Source organism: Ictalurus furcatus, chromosome 1, assembly GCF_023375685.1.
Source record: "Ictalurus furcatus strain D&B chromosome 1, Billie_1.0, whole genome shotgun sequence".
Classification (NCBI taxonomy): Eukaryota; Metazoa; Chordata; class Actinopteri; order Siluriformes; family Ictaluridae; genus Ictalurus; species Ictalurus furcatus.
The window spans coordinates 29,858,619-29,876,214 of record NC_071255.1 but is presented as its reverse complement, the minus strand read 5'-3'; the positions used below and the strand labels follow the sequence as shown (position 1 = coordinate 29,876,214).

The 17,596-nt window shown below is 37.7% G+C and overlaps 1 protein-coding gene across 4 annotated transcripts in view; it reads right to left on the bottom strand.

The window, feature by feature from the left end:
• Positions 1 to 17,596, bottom strand: part of LOC128614479 (piezo-type mechanosensitive ion channel component 2) — a 140,011-nt gene that overhangs the window by 93,017 nt on the left and 29,398 nt on the right. For all 4 annotated transcript variants that reach the window (XM_053635814.1, XM_053635786.1, XM_053635804.1 and 1 more), the window contains one exon: positions 12,265 to 12,390. In XM_053635814.1, the coding sequence (XP_053491789.1) occupies positions 12,265 to 12,390 (126 nt within the window). The remainder of the gene's footprint in view (positions 1 to 12,264; positions 12,391 to 17,596) is intronic.

Genomic DNA, 17,596 nt, shown 5'->3' with positions numbered 1-17,596 from the left:
CTCAGAACCTTTATGTTGTACAAAAACCGCTGTAAAAGTGAAATAGTCAAGTTCAAAACATCCTAATACATTAGGATCCTAATACACGGGGAGGAAACCGGAGTACCCGGAGGAAACCCCCGCAGCACGGGGAGAACATGCAAACTCCGCACACACAGGGCCCCGGTAGGAATCGAACCCCTGACCCTGGAGGTGTGAGGCGAACATGCTAACCACGAAGCCACCGTGCACCCTATCTTATAATTATCCACTTTATATAATTCTGTAGTTAACCCTCAGAGGTCTATGCCTCTTTTTGATACTTATGCTTATTATATTATTAGTATAGGAGAAATGACCCATTTTCACTGAAAAACTGTGAAGCTAAGAGAGGATTTGCAATCATGATTCCTTTTCCCCAGAAAGCCACGGGTCTCTGTGTCAAGATGCAATTTGAAGTAAGTCTCTACGCCAGATCATTTCTGAATTATTAAGCAATATGTAAGACATGATCTGACTTTCGAGGCTGAATATTGTTAACTTTCATTACATCCCCTGAAATTGCTGTACTATGGAAAGCAGTTCTTATAATACTGATATAGATGTTCCTTCGGTTCTTTATGCAAATGATTTACTATATACATAGTATACTCTGGTGTATTTTTGTAAATTTTAACCGTTTGAACCACTGTGCTGCCAAAATTCGTTTTCTAGTTTAAGTGGTTGGAGGGAGTGAAGCACTTGCAAGAACATTGAGGATTGTTCCAAGGAGAAGTCTTTCTTCATTTATTTTTACTGTTAGCACACACAAACACAAGTGAGTGCTCTTCCCACCATAGCTGGCACAATCTTTCTACAATCTTTCACTTTGCCAAACCAATCATAGCTCCACGGTCCCCAGTCCAATCTTGAGCTCAGGTAACTCTGTGTCTGCATGGGTTTCTTGGGTTTCTTCACAAAAAACATGCCGAGAGAAGAACTGGCAACTCGAAAATGCCCCTGGTGTGAATAAGTGTGCAAATGTGTGTGCATAATGCACTGCGATGGACTGGCGTCCCATCCAAGCTGGCCTCATGCCCAGTGTTTCTGGGATTGGCTCTGGAGCCACCGACACCCTGACCAGCATAAAGCAGTTACAGAATAAATGAATAAATATATATAGCACTTTTGTCTCAACGCAGAATGAATTTTGGCTTTAGATCTAGATCCCAGGGCTGACAGAGGCAAGAAAAATCTCCTTGATGTGTGAGGAAGAAACCTCGAGCCCTCAAGACCTCTTCTCAGCAACACCAGATAGTGGAACACACTGAATTTTGATTTGTACAGGGTCCTGTATTCTCACAGCTTCTAGAAGAGACAACTTCAATCTTATTCACAAAGAACCGCTTTTTATTCCAACCAGATAGGAGCCAAGTCTTATAGTTGTTTGAAGACCAAGAACAATTTATTAAAAGTGGAATAAGGCTCCAGGTTGATTGGATCGAAAACCTACACTAGCACTTTGCGGATCAGAACTTTCTCAACTCTTACTGCTTAGCAAATGATTGCATAACATTTCTAGAAACTTCTACACAGAAAATAATTAAATAGCCTTTCTCATAAATTCTACAAAAAGTGTGTCCACTGAAACTCAAACTGCTTTCACATTCTAAATAGTTATAAGAACAAATATGCAGACTTGTCCTTATGGACATTTTGGTCCTAATGTCCTTATGGACATTTTTGTCTTTTTCATTATTTTTAAAAAAATTTTTTTATCAATTTTTCTGTGTTAATGCAAACAGCATAAAGTTTGCAAAAGGTGTGTATTTTATTGGAATTTGAATATTTCACCCTCATTTGCTTTCATAAATCTATATTAACCTAGATACACAAAAATAGTTATACTCAGGACCTTAAGAACAAAAAGTCCCCAATGAAACCCATTCAAACTGCAATATTTAATCGCCGTGACGTTTAAGGATAAAAATCATTCATTCTGTATTAATAGGCTTTTATTTTGTTGAAAAGGTTTCAAAACATTGATTTTTTTTTTTAAATACTGAAATGTGTAGTATTTTCTCAGGTTTAGCCTCTGGAGAAAATACATGCTTTTCCTTTTTTCTGATTCTGCTGTATTATAGAGCACTGCAGACCAACTGAATAAATGATGCAGCTATAATTGTGTGTGTGTGTTTGTATGGATATCAGAATTGTGGTTTGTATGTGTTCACTGAAAATGTTATGTGTGTGTGGACAGTTTGAAAGAAATGATATTGTACTGGAAATCACAAATCCCACCCCATGTATACGAGTCAAAGAAGCTTAATGAGTTTTGAAGATTTTTGCATTATGTAAAGAAACTGCTGTTTAAAGGGTTAAAATTCTGAAAATGAATGAATGTTTGGTAATTATGATCAGAAATGATGCTGGTAAAAAATCAGTCAGTAAAAGTGGAAAAAATATTAATATATAATATTTCTATGACAGTTTTTTTGACATGGACATTTTGCCCTTTATGGACCTGAGTGGGTGTTTTTTTTTTTTTTTTTTAAATCTGACTGCATAAAAATTAATGTTGTTGTTAATCATTCACATATCAAAGACTGTAATAATGAAAGAAAAAAAATCTGCTTAGCATTTATTATATGGAAAATAATTACTATTTTTCTTTTTTTTCTTAAAAAACAAACAAACATCTGTGTCATTATGTAACAAACCAGCATTTAAAGGGTTACAATTCTGAAAATGAATGAATGTTTGATAATTATGATTAGAACTGATGCTGGTAAAAAAAACAAACAAAATCTACATCAGTGAAAGTGGAAAAAAAAATATTAATATATAATATTTTTATGACAGTTTTTGGACATCAAAATTTTTGTCATACAAGGGTTAAACATATTTTCAATCATTTCCCTTATCCTATAAATATAAACACATAAAGACGGTGAATAGGATTTGCCACCTCTTTAAACACCTCTCCACCAACAAACATGAATTTTGTTTTACAATGTTGATTAATTGAACCCTAAAGTGATCAATAACTAAATCTTCACTTTTACAAGAGTAATATTAAACATTTTGTGAGACTGAAGAGAAGATTTGGGAGCGGTTTGTGCCGTTTGGTTCATTGACCAATTAGGAATGCTTCCTGCATGAACTCACCTCTTGCCACAACACACCCTTTAAGCACAGGGACTCATTTTTCAAATCTGTTCATCTCTAAACTTCCCCCAGCTCTCCTCTACAGAAAGAGAGCTTGTTTTCTTGCGCCTCACCACCGCCGGGCTCAAAGGAACGCACTGCTGCAGCACAGAGACTCTTTTTTTTTTGACAACTAGCTGAAATTTATTCACTGCCAACAGCTATTGGCTGAGGTATGTAATTTTTGGCACAGGTTTGGCATCTAGCATTGTACAGAGATTTAAAGAGATGTTAAAAGCGGTCAGGAGATAGGAGACGAAACTGGTAATAAGTACAGCAGGAGTCACATAAATGTGTTGAGCTATTGCCTATGCAATGCACATATTAGTTTGTTGGTAGGAGACAGAAGCTTTCTAACACTACTCTCATTCAGAGGTTGGTGAAAAGCATGAAGAACAATTGGTAAGGAAGAACATTTTAGATGCACATCATGAATTAAATAGGCTGACATTCTGCAGGAGTTTGTTTCTATATGGTAGATGAATCACTTTATTGCACTGTAATATTAAATTTGTGAACACTAATGAGTCCACACCATAGTAACTACAGGGTTTGTATTCAGTTCAATTCCAGAAGACCAGAGGTCATCAACTGGTGGACCACGGTCTGGACGCGAACGCAACATGATCAAATTGAGCACTCCAAAACATACTGTAGCCGCCGATAAACATATGCAAAAAAAAAAAACTGTCTGCATTACAGCAACAAGCCTTTTAAACATGAACCATTGGGGCTTCTGTAGCAGATCCTCTATAATAACTAATCACATGCATAAACGATTAAGAGAAAAGGAATAATATTCACAGACTCTCCTACCTTAAAATTGTAATGATCCTTTCTGGCCTTATTAGTGAAATGACAACATGGCTTGTTTACAAAAAGTCAACAGCGAAAATATTATTTTGAGACTACTGGACAAAGAAATATGTGTTTCTTCTCTACATCAAATTCAAAGCAAATGTCTGTCATCTTTTCAGAGTCCATGGCGTTAGGCACAAGTGGTAACATACTAAAGCGCCAGTGAGAAACAAAACACTTCGAATTGTCTTATTTACAGTGATGTAGAACTAATCTTAAGCGTTGAAAGGTAACTGCTGTTACTATTCAGTCATGTTTTTTGGGTAGTCGGATACCTCTGGGGGGGGCACAGCGGCTTAGTGATTAGAACGCTTGCCTCGCACCTGCACGGTTCGGGGTTCAAAATGCGCCTCCGCCCTGTGTGCGTGGAGTTTTCACGTTCTCCCCGTGCTTCGGGGTTTCCTCCCCAGTCCAAAGACATGCACTGTAGGCTGATTTCCGAATTGTCCGTAGTGGGTGATTGTATCCTGCGATGGGCTCAGGGTCTCCCTTGCCTTATGCCCGACTTCCCTCCGATAGGCTCCAGACTTCCTGCGACCCTGTTTAGGATAAGCGCTATGGAAAATGGATGGATATCGCCGGTCTATTCTTCTGCACATATTGTCCAAAGGGAAACAAGTGACTTTGTAAAATATTGTAAAAAGGATTAAAAATGACATAATTTGTTGCCCTATATTAACTCTATCCATGTGTATGTCTAATGAGGTTTGTCCAAACACCAGCTGTTCCCAGATGTCATTTGCAGCTCAGCTGCCACTTCGTCTCTATGGTGTATGGATGCGGACAGACCAGGCGCTGAGCTTCTCTGTTGTACTGTACTGGGTTGAGTGTATATGTGTACATCATTATATCACACTGTGGAATCAGCACCAGATCCACTTTAAACAAATTGGGTAATATGGGAGCCATGGTGAGTCCAGCTGGGCTTAGATTTGAGATCAGTCACTCTTCCCACTTGGGGCCTCTACTGACCAAAGGAAATGGTCTATGCATGTCGATTAATCGCAGAGGCCTGTTTGTCTCAGAATGTGTTCCTTGTATGTTTCTGATTGAACATGCAAAAAATGTTTGCAGGCTATTAAGTTGCAGTCTTGTTGAACTAGACCAAAGTAATAGCAAAAAACATGCATTCAAAAATCCATAATGAAATGAAATAAAATCCATAATGCACATTTATTGAATATAATAGTGTTAAATGAGTTAGTGCGTTGGTAATGGTCTGGTCATATTTGTAACTCTATGTCCTGTTATATTTAACATCTTGCAATGTTTGGCTATTTTGGATTTTATTAAATTTTGGAGTGTGAGATTTTTGTTTTGTTTTTTTATTTTATTTTATTTTTTTTAGTATGTTTCAGAACCACACTGGTAAAAGACCAGGAGGAGGAATATACAAGTTTACATAAAGTATTCTGAGGTGACAATTATCCAACCACAAAATGTATTTTTAAACGTTTCCTATATTTGAATCTGCTTATAAATCACATGCAGACCTGTAAATATTGAGCAATTTTCTCTTCGGTTACTAAATAAAGGTACACCAGGAAACCCTGGGTGAAATCGGAGAAGAGCTATGAATAGGATAATGGAATCAGACAGCAATAAATGAGGAATGCTAGTGTGAAGCACTGCTGAGAAAAACAGAGAGAAGAAGAAGAAGAAGACCAGTTGAGAAAGGGACAGGGATAATATAACACAATATTTGTCTTTCACTTATTTGATTTTATCTGGGGTGTGCAATCCATCCATCCATTTTCCGTACTGCTTATCCTACTCAGACTCATGGGGAGCCTGAAGCTTATCCCAGGGAACGCAGTGCACAAGGCAGGGGACACCCAACCCACTTACGGGCACAATCGCACACACACTCACACACTGTGGACAATTTGGAAATGCCAATCAGCCTACAAAGCATGTCTTTGGACTGGGGGAGGAAACTGGAATACCTGGAGGAAACCCCTGAAGCATGGGGAGAACATGCAAACTCCACACACAATCCGGCACAGGCAGGATTCAAACCCCCAACCCTTGAGGTGCAAGGCAAAACCTGCTAGTCACCCAGTCACCATGGCCCCTGGTGTGCAATGCGTTTGAGGAAAAGAAATACTAGATTACAATGTGTCCAGTGTGTATGAGAGTATGTGTATCTAAGCATGCATGTGCACGCATGCTCTAATCCTGTTTTCACTATGTTTCATTTGTTATTACTACACATAGCTGATAAAGTAAATCTCCTGGGTTCATCAGTAGTCCATGAACTTATGTACTGGGGTCACTGAGTTCATTATGTACTGGGGTCACTGAGTTCATCTGCCAATCACAAGACAATTTATTAAATGTATTATTTGAGCTAATTTGAGGTGGACCTTTCTGTCTCAGAACGTGTAACTTTATATAAAGTCCACTAAGTACAGAATGTAAATAATTTAAGAGGATATATATTAATACTGCGTGGTGAGGTCATATCTGGTTCATGGCCAAATGTTGCTGTTTATTAAAGCTGGGGTCAGTGGTTTTTAGGTCACAACACTTTAAATAATATTTTAGTTCGCTTCACTTTTTGGCAGATTCACTAGAATATCTGCTCAGAGGAGAAGATCGCATGACTGTGGAGGCATATGACGAGACCCTGTGAAGGAGAGAAAAACAAAAAAAAAAAAACACCAACCAACTTCCAACTAATGTTGCACTGTGTTTTTGGAGGGAACACTAAAGGGGCAGGTTGTTATTCTTTGCTTGTTTATTCACGTTTAAATACAACTAGCTTCAGTTACCCTCTGCCGAAATCGATGACTATACCTTAAACAAAGCAAGTAAAAAATCATTAAACTCCCACTGCTACAGAATCTCTGGATGTTATTACAGCCAAGAATTAGAAAATATTTATTTTTCATTTTGGTTTGTTTTGAACAGACAAAATAGTTTTACATTCCTGTGCCAGTGCTCCACAACCCCCTCTTTAGTTTGAAATCGGTTAGATTAAAAAACGGTTCTTTACATATGCTAGTCTACTCTGCTTATAGGAAGCCTAGGGTTTAAACAAAACACTGTAACTAATCCGAAATGTGTTAATTAAATAAAATGTGAGTAAATTAAACACAATTTTAATAAATTAAATAAATTTGTTATTTATTTATTACATTATATTCATAGCATTCTTCTTTTCTGTGTGATTTGTTGCTTGAAGAATCATATTAAAAAATACTTTCTACAGATTTTCCTGCCATTGCTCCATCTTTGAAAAGCCAGCTACAGTGGCTATTTGGTGTTACAGTATATCCCCCTGTAGCCGGGTGTGCATGACAGGAATTTATGCCTGTTGGGAAAGTGGTTGCATTTAGGCTATACTGTCTGGAAATCGCACTGGAACAGAAAAATAACTTTATTAGCCAGTTAATCAATTTTTTAAATGTTTTCTTTCAGAAACATTTTAGAGCAATTCTGTTCATGGTTTCAGTTCAAGTTCAATGAAAAATCTTTCATTTTTGTTCCCCTGTCAGTGACGTCACTTCACAATGGTGAAAATCACATTTCTATGAATAAAACCCATCTGAAAAACAGCGGAGATCACAGAGTGAGCTGCTGAGGGAAACGTGCACGATCCAGGTCGTCCAAAACATGAAAATGTTTTATATTAAGCACTTCGAACAAACTCGTAAGTGTATTAACATGGCTCGTCGTGTCAGACGCTGCGACAGATGCGCGTGCTGTTTAATGTGTTCCAGACATGTTTTCTTCAGTGCAGAAATGACATTTTTACCCTTTATATCCTCATCTGTAAAGATTAGAAATTTTTTCCATTCCATTCCATTTCCAGATTTCCATTTTACATAAAGACTCGTCCTGACAGCGAGCGAGTCTCCGTTAAACGTCACTGAATGAGCGCGAGTCCATGCATGTGCGTCAATCAAACAACGCGCAATAGAAAGGGACTGTGACTTAAATATTCATTTTGATCAAATATGTTGTTTGCTGCTGTATTTAGCAATATATTTAGAAACAAAAGTAATTGTATGTTTATGAGAGCGGTAACTGTAATAGGGTTATAACATGTAGTTGTATAGAAATGTAAGAAGTGTCATACATTTACAGAATAAAGGAACATGTTACTGTGTTTAAATGAGTGAATGTGTGTGTTACTGCACAACATTCAACCTCTTACCAGTTAACACTTAATCTGTGCTTTTGTTGATCTTTTTTTAGCATTTTTAATACAGTGATTTAACTTCTGCTTTAAAGCTTGTGGACAGTCGGTTGTTTTTTGTTTTCAATATAGCATGTACAGCATAGTCCATATAGATATACTTAATACCTTTTTCATAGCCTTCAATTTGCACAGTGTTTGAAGGACAACATCGGGCAGAATGTGAAATAACATAAAAAAAAGGCCTTTTAACGCAACTAATCGATTAATCTAAGAAATAATCTACAGATTAATTGATTATCAAAAGAATCGTTAGTTGCAGCCCTAGTGGTCAGCCATAATTGCAATTTTATGTGAAAGGATTGTGTACAGGTGGTCCAAGATCTGACCGCATGGCTTGTGACATGTGACACATATACACATATTAACATTATACATTTAAATCTCTGGAGCTCCATCAGAGCATATAAAGTGTTTCATATACCAGCTGTGGTCTTCAGCACTCCTTTACCACATACTTGGCATCAGTTAGACCGAGTCTGAACAGACAGAAAAGTCATTAGATCCAATTCCTCACCATGACCATTTTAACAGGCTGAATTAAATCATTCAATTTTCCGGTACATTAGAATTGGTGGACACCAGCACCTGGGAACACTTCCACTACTCATGTTGATGAACCACTTTTAAGGTCTAATGACAAATTTGAACAAGCACGCAAACCCTGTCTCTAACCATTCTTATCTTTATCGTCATTATATTGTATACGGGGTGCACTGTGACTAAGAGGTTATCACGTTGGACTCGCACCTCTAGGGTTAAGGGTTTGAATCCAGCCTCTGCCCTGTGTGCACAGAGTTTGCATGTTCTCCCCGTGCTTTGGGGTTTCCTCTGGGTACTCCAGTTTCCAAATTGTCTGTAGTGTGCGATTGTGCCCAGAGATGGGTTGGCACCCCGTCCAGGGTGTCCCCCGCCTAGTGACCCGAGACCATTTTGCTTTATAAACACAGATAGACTACATTACATTACATTACATTTATTCACTTAGCAGACGCTTTTATCCAAAGCGACTTACAAATGAGAAAGACACAAGCAAATTAGACTAAATTAAGTAATGTTAACTGGTTAGGGTTTTTCAGGATTTTTAAACAGAATAGAATAAATTCTACAAGAAAAATGTTTATAATTAGTTCTCATGAATTAGTTAGATGTCAAAATGCCCAAATTTCTCATGTGGATACTGCAGATTTGGACCTGTAATCATAAAGACTGAAACACTGTCCTGTGCTCACACTATGCGTCCCAATCTGCTTATACTGAACATAATTTCAACACACTTAGTAATGTTTGCATGTACGTTACTAGAACTGTGTAGTATAATGATTTATAATCTCACTCTCTGGGGTCACCCAGAAGAGAATGGGTTCCTCTTAATTTCCTCCGCTGCCATCTCAGGGAGTTTTTCCTTCTCACTGTTGCTGCTGGCCTGCTTATTAGGGATTTAAATACACATCTGGATTTCTGTAAAGTTGCTTTGTAACAACGTCTATATAAGTGCTATACAAATTAAATAAAATGTAACTGAATTGAAAAAAGGCCCGTAACAGAAACATACAATAGCAGAGCAATACCCACAGACCAAATGTTCAATTTATGAGGCATGTCACTGAACAGTCGTTCACGGCGAGAATTTATTTGAGTCTCTGATGAAAACTCATTGTTTAGGCGAACCTCATAGCACATGCCCCGCAAAAAAATACATCTTGGCAAGAAGAAATACAGTGCCCTCTACTAATATTGTCACCCTTGGTATATATGAGCAAAGAAGGCTGTGAAAAATTAAATTTACATTTATTCATTTAGCAGACGCTTTTATCTAAAGCAACTTACAAATGCGTAAGTTGTAAGTTGTAAGCGTAGAGGTGTAAGAGCCAGAGTAAGTTTTTTTTTTATTATTTAAATTATTGTTATTGTTTAACTTTTTGATCGTTTGCTCAAAAAATTTACAAAAACTCTCTGTTCTCAGGGATATCAAACAATTTCAAACACAACACAGGTTTATAAAAAAAATTCTTTGTTAAATATAGGTGTACAACAATTATTGGCACCCCTATGAATTCAAATGAGAAAAATATATTTGAAGTATATTCCCACTGATATTTACATTTTTTTAGGACACCAGGGTAACTAGGAACAGGAAATCATTTAACAATGACTTCCTGTTTCACAGGGGTATAAATATGATGTAACATATAGGCCAAATTCATAACAATGGGTAAGCTGTGATGTGTGGCAAAAGGTTGTTGAGTTTCACAAAATGGGAAGTGGCTGTAAGAAAATAGCACAAAGATTGAAAATGTCCATTTCCACCATCAGGGCAATAATTAAGAAGTTCCAGTCAACTGGAAATGTTGTCAATCAACCTGGAATTGGACGCGTGTCTATACTGTCTCGACGCAATGTGAAGAGGATGGTTCGAGTGGCCAAAAAATCTGCAAGGATCACAGCTGGAGAATTGCAGAAGTTAGTTGCGTCTTGGGGTCAGAAAGTCTCCAAAACTACAATCTGAACTCACCTACATCACCACAAGTTGTTTGGAAGAGTTTCAAGAAAAAAGCCTCTACTCTCATCCAAAAACAAACTCAAGCATCTTCAGTTTGCCAGATACTACTGGAACTTCAAATGGGATCGGGTTCTATGGTCAGATGAAATCAAAATAGAGCTTTTTGTCAATAAACTCCAGAAGTGTTTTTGATGCACACAGAGAGGTAGCCATATGGAAAAGTACCTCATGCCCACAGTTAAATATGGTGGTGGCTCTTTAATGTTTCAGGGCTGTTTTTCTATTAGAGGACCTGGACATTTTGTTAGGATACATGGCATCATGGACTCAAATATCAACAGTTATTAAATGAAGTCAGAAAGCTTAAAATGGGCCGTGGTTGGATCTTCCAGCAGGACAATGATCCAAAACATACATCAAAAACAACATTAAAATGGTTTACTGATCACAAAATCAAGGTCCTGCCATGTCCATCCCAGTTTCCTGACTCGAAACCCATAGAAAACCTGTGGGGTGAACTGAAGAGGAGAGTCCATCAGCATGGACCTCTAAAGTTGAAGGATCTAGAGAGATTCTGTATGGAGGAATGGTCTCAGTTCCCTTGGCATGAATTCTCCAACCTCATCAGGCATTATAGGAGAAGACTCAGAGCTGTTATCTTGGCAAAGGGAGGTAGCACAAAGTGTTGACTAAAAGGGTGCCAATAATAGTTGGACACATATATTTAACAAAGAGATTTTTTTTGATAAACATGTGATTTGTTTGCAATCGTTTTATATCCATGAGAGCAGAGTATTTTTGTGAATTTTCTGAAAAAAGATCAAAAGGTTAAACAATAAAGACAATTTTTCACAGTCTTCTTTGCTCAAATTTACTAAGGGTGCCAATATTATTAGAGGGCACTGTATCTTGAATATAGCCGAATTTATCTAGTATTTCATATTATAATATACAATAAACCAAATATAAGATTATTAACCCTATTTCTAGACATTCTGTTACTAATTTCAAGCTTGAAATAAACTTGATCTGTTGGCAGATCACTTTTTCGAATTTTAAACATTTATTTCTAGAAAGGAAAAAAAGCATCTAAAACCGGCTGAATAATCTTATGTTTGATTTATGATAATCTCACAGTATGAAATATTAGATCAATTTGCCCACATCTGAGATCTTTTCACTTGCTAAGATATCATTTTTTGCAGTGAGGACACTAAACCGATGACCTTATAACTTTGAAAACACTTCTGCTGGATTTGAACACTTTTCTGTTCATTATGTGCCGATTCCCCATCTTGTGCACAGATGTTGTGGCGTATTGCTGCTCGGAGATCGTGTATACTCCGTGCCAGTTATGAACGGTGTTGTTTGGATAAATGCCCAGTCGTTCTTGGGGTTTCTGATAAAACCCCCCTCGTGTCAGTGTAAGATCCTGAGAGAGCTTCTAACGTTTGGTCTCCTGCACCAGTGATCAGAGTTCATATTTAAATGCATTTATTATTATTTGAGAGCTTTTTGAGAGACGGGTACTTACAGTTGAAGTTGGGCTCGATGTTGTCTCCTGCTAGCAGGCTGTTGATGGTGATCTGATACATGATGTGCAGCAGTAAGAAGGTCAGACTGGTGAAGCACAGGGATTTCAGCAAGCGTCCTGTGTGACCTGGAGGAGAGACACAGGTATGTGTTCAGGAAACTGTGGGACACTGATACATATCGTGTCCACAGATGATCAGTGACTGTATTTTAAATAGAAAGTTTTCTCATGGTTATTTCCTAAAGAAAATCCATGCAGTGTTACTCAATGAATTATTATTGAAAAGCTTTGGGCCCAGATTGTGTCTATCTGTCGTATGGAAAGGAAATCCAGAAATCCAGTTGTGAATCCGGGTGACAGTACACTTGAGATCCACACGTTATGTGAAAGAGCTGCCATAATCCACCACTGTTAGTAGTAATACACCCCACTTTACATCTCTCTCTCTCTCTCTCTCTCTCTCTCTCCCTCTCTCTCTGTCTCTCAGTAGTAACATACCACTGATGTTTTTGGCAGTCTGTCGACTGTTCGTCATGCAAAGACCGCTGAGCGCCGTGTGAGTTCAGAGCTGTGCCATTTTCAGAAAATGTCAACTGAAACGGCATGCGCAAGAGGAAAAAGTTGGACTTGATTTGTCCTCTGGTACATAAACGCTCTCATGACGTGATGGGACACATGGATGGAAACAGCTGGGGGTGGATGTTGATGACTGTATATCATGATAGAGTAAAGGGTTATGGATACACCGGTAGAAATTCTCCCCACAATAAGAATCAGTTTTCTTGCGATAATAACGATAAAGCCTAGTTGATGACGTATTTCTGTGTGCAACGGTGTGCGACCAAAGGCGGACGTGAAGCGGAGGAGGAGTTTATCGCTAAAAGAGGAGCTACCTCTACAATCTGGAACTGGTTTGGTTTCATAAAATCAGTTTTACTCTTAGATCAATGTTTGTGTTTCTGAGGCTCTCAAGACTGCATGCAGCTGTCACTTGTAACCAAAAACAGTGGTGAATGGTACTATATTTATATCGTCATTGATATCGTTATCAATAGCGATTAATACCAGAAAATATCATGATATAGTTTTAAGTCCATATTGCCCATCCCTAATGTATTAGTAATCATTTATTAGCGAAAAATTCCTTGACAACATTTGAGTTATTTTTCATATTAGAAGACTTCTCTACATGTATTTCACAGGTGAATCCGTGAGATATTACTTTTTTAATTTCCCTGTAATTTACAATATGTATGTCCTGTATGGATGGAGCTGTGTAGGAATGACTTCCTCTACCCTTTATGTGAAGTTTAAAATGAGGTCTAAAATATGAGAGTAGCTCTAAAATTACATTACAGGCTGAAAAAGCAAGTGTCCTTTCATTAAATTCAGAGCTCACAGAGAATCACATAAACATTTTCCATTTTCAGTAAAATAAAAGTGAATTTAAATTTGTATTACAGAATTTCACACAGATTTGCTTTATTTATAAAAAATGTACAGTACATACAGTAGTAATAAAGTGGTAAATGTTAAAAACAAAGGTGGGAAGCAACAAAGTTCAATTACTTTATTACTTTATTCAATATACTTGAGCTTTTCTTTTATCTAATACTTTTGCCTTTTACTCACATTTGAAAAAATATATATAAGTAGGTATATATACACTTAAATACACAATCATTTTCTTTATAATCACATGTTTGTAAAGTAATGCATTGACTTAAGCATCAGACTGGATCACGGAGTGGATCTAATTCCTAACAAATCTAAATTTCAACTGATGTGACATGAAGAATGATCCCTAATACCTCTCAGTGTAATCTATCTGCTGCTATGTACACTCTGTATTGATTAAGGCAGTTTCTGTCGTGAAAGCTACAGTCTAGCATTTAGCTAATTTATATACTCAGAATTATTATCATACTGGCTAACATTGAGAGTTTAGGAATAAAGCTTTTCTTAGCTTTAGCTCAAATTTTCCCATGTTCATAAATTCGTTGCTGAAAAAGGTGTTATCATCAGGAATTCGAATCACTGTATTATTTGATCTTTTATGAATCTTTATGAATCTATTCATTTGTAGCTGTAATTCAAGTTTTACCAGAAAATGTATTTACATGAGTAACTGCACTTTTACTTGAGTAGAGAACGGGAGTACTTTTACCACCTGTGAGTAAAGGATTCAAACCACAATATTTGTTTAACTACAATTCTGAATTAATAAACAATCCTAGCACTTTCACCTTCTGGGCTTTTAAAAAGCACAGCTCTTAAATAATGGTGTCTGTTAGTGAGTGTGAGTGAAAGTAAGGCTTTGCGTTGGAGCGTGTCTCGATAAAAGAGACAGCCAGACCACAGACACAGTGCAGACCTGCAGTCCTCTAAACACACACTAAAGCTACACTTCCATTCCTCTCACACAGGTAAGACCCCATGGGTCAACAAGCTGTCACATGCAGTGTATCCACAATCACTTTTAAGAGTAGGGGCTCATAAATAATCTCTACAGTAGCAGAGTCCTTCAGACAAGTGGTACTAACCAGACCACACTCACATAGTAAGAAACCTGATGTCTGAATAACATCTTCAACTTTTCTACTTCTTTATTTAGGGGAAAAAGAACCTTCTGATTTAAGTGGCCAAATGACTTGTTGTTGTGTTGTTCCTATGAGTCACATATTTCGGTTAATTCGCATACATTGCAGGTTTTTATGTGTTGCAGCAAAACAGGTTTTGTGTCTCTGGCATTAAAACAAGAGAGATATTTTTGCCAAGTAGATTATTGCTATGATTACTATGTTTCTCATTAAAACTGCACATTGTTTTCCTAATTAAAATAAATATGTTATACCTCTTGTATACATTTAAATCAGCCTTGTATTTCAGCACCTACTTGTAATCACTGTGGAAATCTTAAAACGATGTTGTACAGGTTGGCAAGCTATGTCTACCAAGGTGTCATTCTTTTTACAACGTTTTACTGTTGTGAAAATGTTTTACAGGGCCCTGTCAAGCCACACTATTTTTATTGTGCGTTTTTACGGTTTGCTTTGGCTTGGACTCTGATTAGAATGTGTTTTAATCATAACAGCAAATAAAAAAGGAAACTCAATTGTTACAAAGCCATGCAACGACTTAGCCGTGAACTGTTAAGACTGAATATGTGTTGTGACTGACAAAAATACACTCATTCATCTTCAGTAAACGCCTGATCATGGGCTGGGTCATGGCGGATATAGAGCATATCCCGGGAACACTGGGCATGAGGCAGGAATATACTCTGGATAGAACACCAGTCCAACGCAGAGCATCATGCACACACATATTTTCACCCTCATTCTCAGCTAGGGGGCAATTTTGTGTAGCCAATCCACCTACTGGCATGTTTCTGGACAGTGGGAGGAATCCAGAGAACCCAGAGTAAACCGGCACAGATACGAAGGCCACATGCGAAACGCCACATGGACAGACCTGACTTTGACTCTGAGACCTGACTCTGGAGCTATGTGGCGGTAACACTGCACCACCAGGTCATTCAAAACAAACAGACATACATGTAAATATTTAGCCACTAATCTGTCCAGATATTAACACTACAGAAGGTTTAATGGGTTATAGCAGTGTTCTGACAACTAGGGAACTGTAAAAATGGTGTCATGACCTCGCTGGCAGATGGCGCTGCGGCGTTGACGTGCACACGCGCTCTGCAGCCGTGCGCATGCACGAGATTACGGAAGGAATTGTTTCCTATGGACACGTGCCTTTGTTTTGGTTTTGTTCTCTTCCTGTTTAAGCATTGGTTGATGTTTGAGGGTGTGTCATTATTGGTCCCAGCTGTCTATGGTCAAGAGTGATTTTGTTTGTTATTTAAAGCCCTCGTTTTACTGTGCACATTACGTAGTATTCCTTGAACAAGTGAATGTAATGGTGAATATGTTAAGTACGCTAAGCAGTCTTGTTTTCGTGTACGGTTTTTGTTCCATGCCTCACATCCAGTTCCATGTGTAAACCTAGATCATCTATTCCTGTCTAGACCGCGTTTCTTGTTTATTGACTTCTGTTCGAAAATAAAGACGTTGATCTGTGCTTGCTTCTGCCTCTACTTCCGTTTCGTAACAAATGGATTTTAGTCCAGTTTTTGATATAAAATGACAAAATACAGTATATTGTATACACCCTTTTATTACTCATAGATTATCTTAAATATAAAACACAGATGTATACACGGTTTAAGAGAGCACCATGGGAAATTATTTATACACTATGAGCTTTTTGTCGAAAAACAGTCATGAAAAATTGTCTGGTACCAGGTGACAAAGCAACAGCACTTTGACTAAAGAAAAATACTTTGAATATTCGCACCAGTTTTGGCTATATAACGGAGAGGTTCAACCCTTTTGTGTCATTAGTGCTAGTGATACATACAAGTATGTATTTTTTATAGGGGAGGGTCATATTTGTGTAAGGGGCAAGGGAGGATATGGAAATTTACCAGGTGTACAAGGGTCATTTTTGGAGAGAGAGAGAGAAAAAAAGAATTAAATCAATAAATCTAGCTAAAACTAAAAACTGAGTGAATTTTATAGTTGCTTGTGTGCTCATGTGTTGATGGAGTGTAGAACCATGCAGAGCTTTAAGAGATACAACAGTAAAATGTCCTTAAAAACACCACTAGGGATAAACTCCTAGGCTGCTAGAGACTGATCCTGGCACAGGAAGCTCAAATATGGACCAGATGTGTTTATGATGTAGGCATGCAAGAACAAAGAAGGTTGTGTTAGTGCATGCCTATCGACTCGCCGTTTGGGCAACAGGCTCTGATTTCATTTCCCCCTGATGGGCTACTTCATCCATTCTGTGATGATTGAATGGGTTTCTGTGTTATGCTCCAATACTACCTCAGTTAGACTTTCTAAATACATCTGTGTGGATCATAAGGAAGGTAATAAAGTTGGATTAACCCAATCGAATACGTGTTCTATGAAGTTCCTTGCGCATGCCAAAGTATTAATATTGTCATCCTGAATGCTGAAATTTCATCAGTCTAATTGTATTTAAACACCATTCCCTGATGACCTTGTCTTGCCAAAATTAGGAATGAGCTGCTTAGGTCATTTTTAAAGCCCCCTGCTGAGAGCTTGGCTCATGTGAATCAGAGATGCATGTTGTGCAACTTGGCTTCTGTTTGTGAACATAATTTGGGATGTTCTTGGAGACTAAAGAAAAAAAAAAAAGCTTTTACAAAGACACATCACTGATGTCTCAAGGAAGTCCAGTATCATGTGGTAATCCTATCAGGGCCTCTATAAGCTTTTACCATTATTGGCAT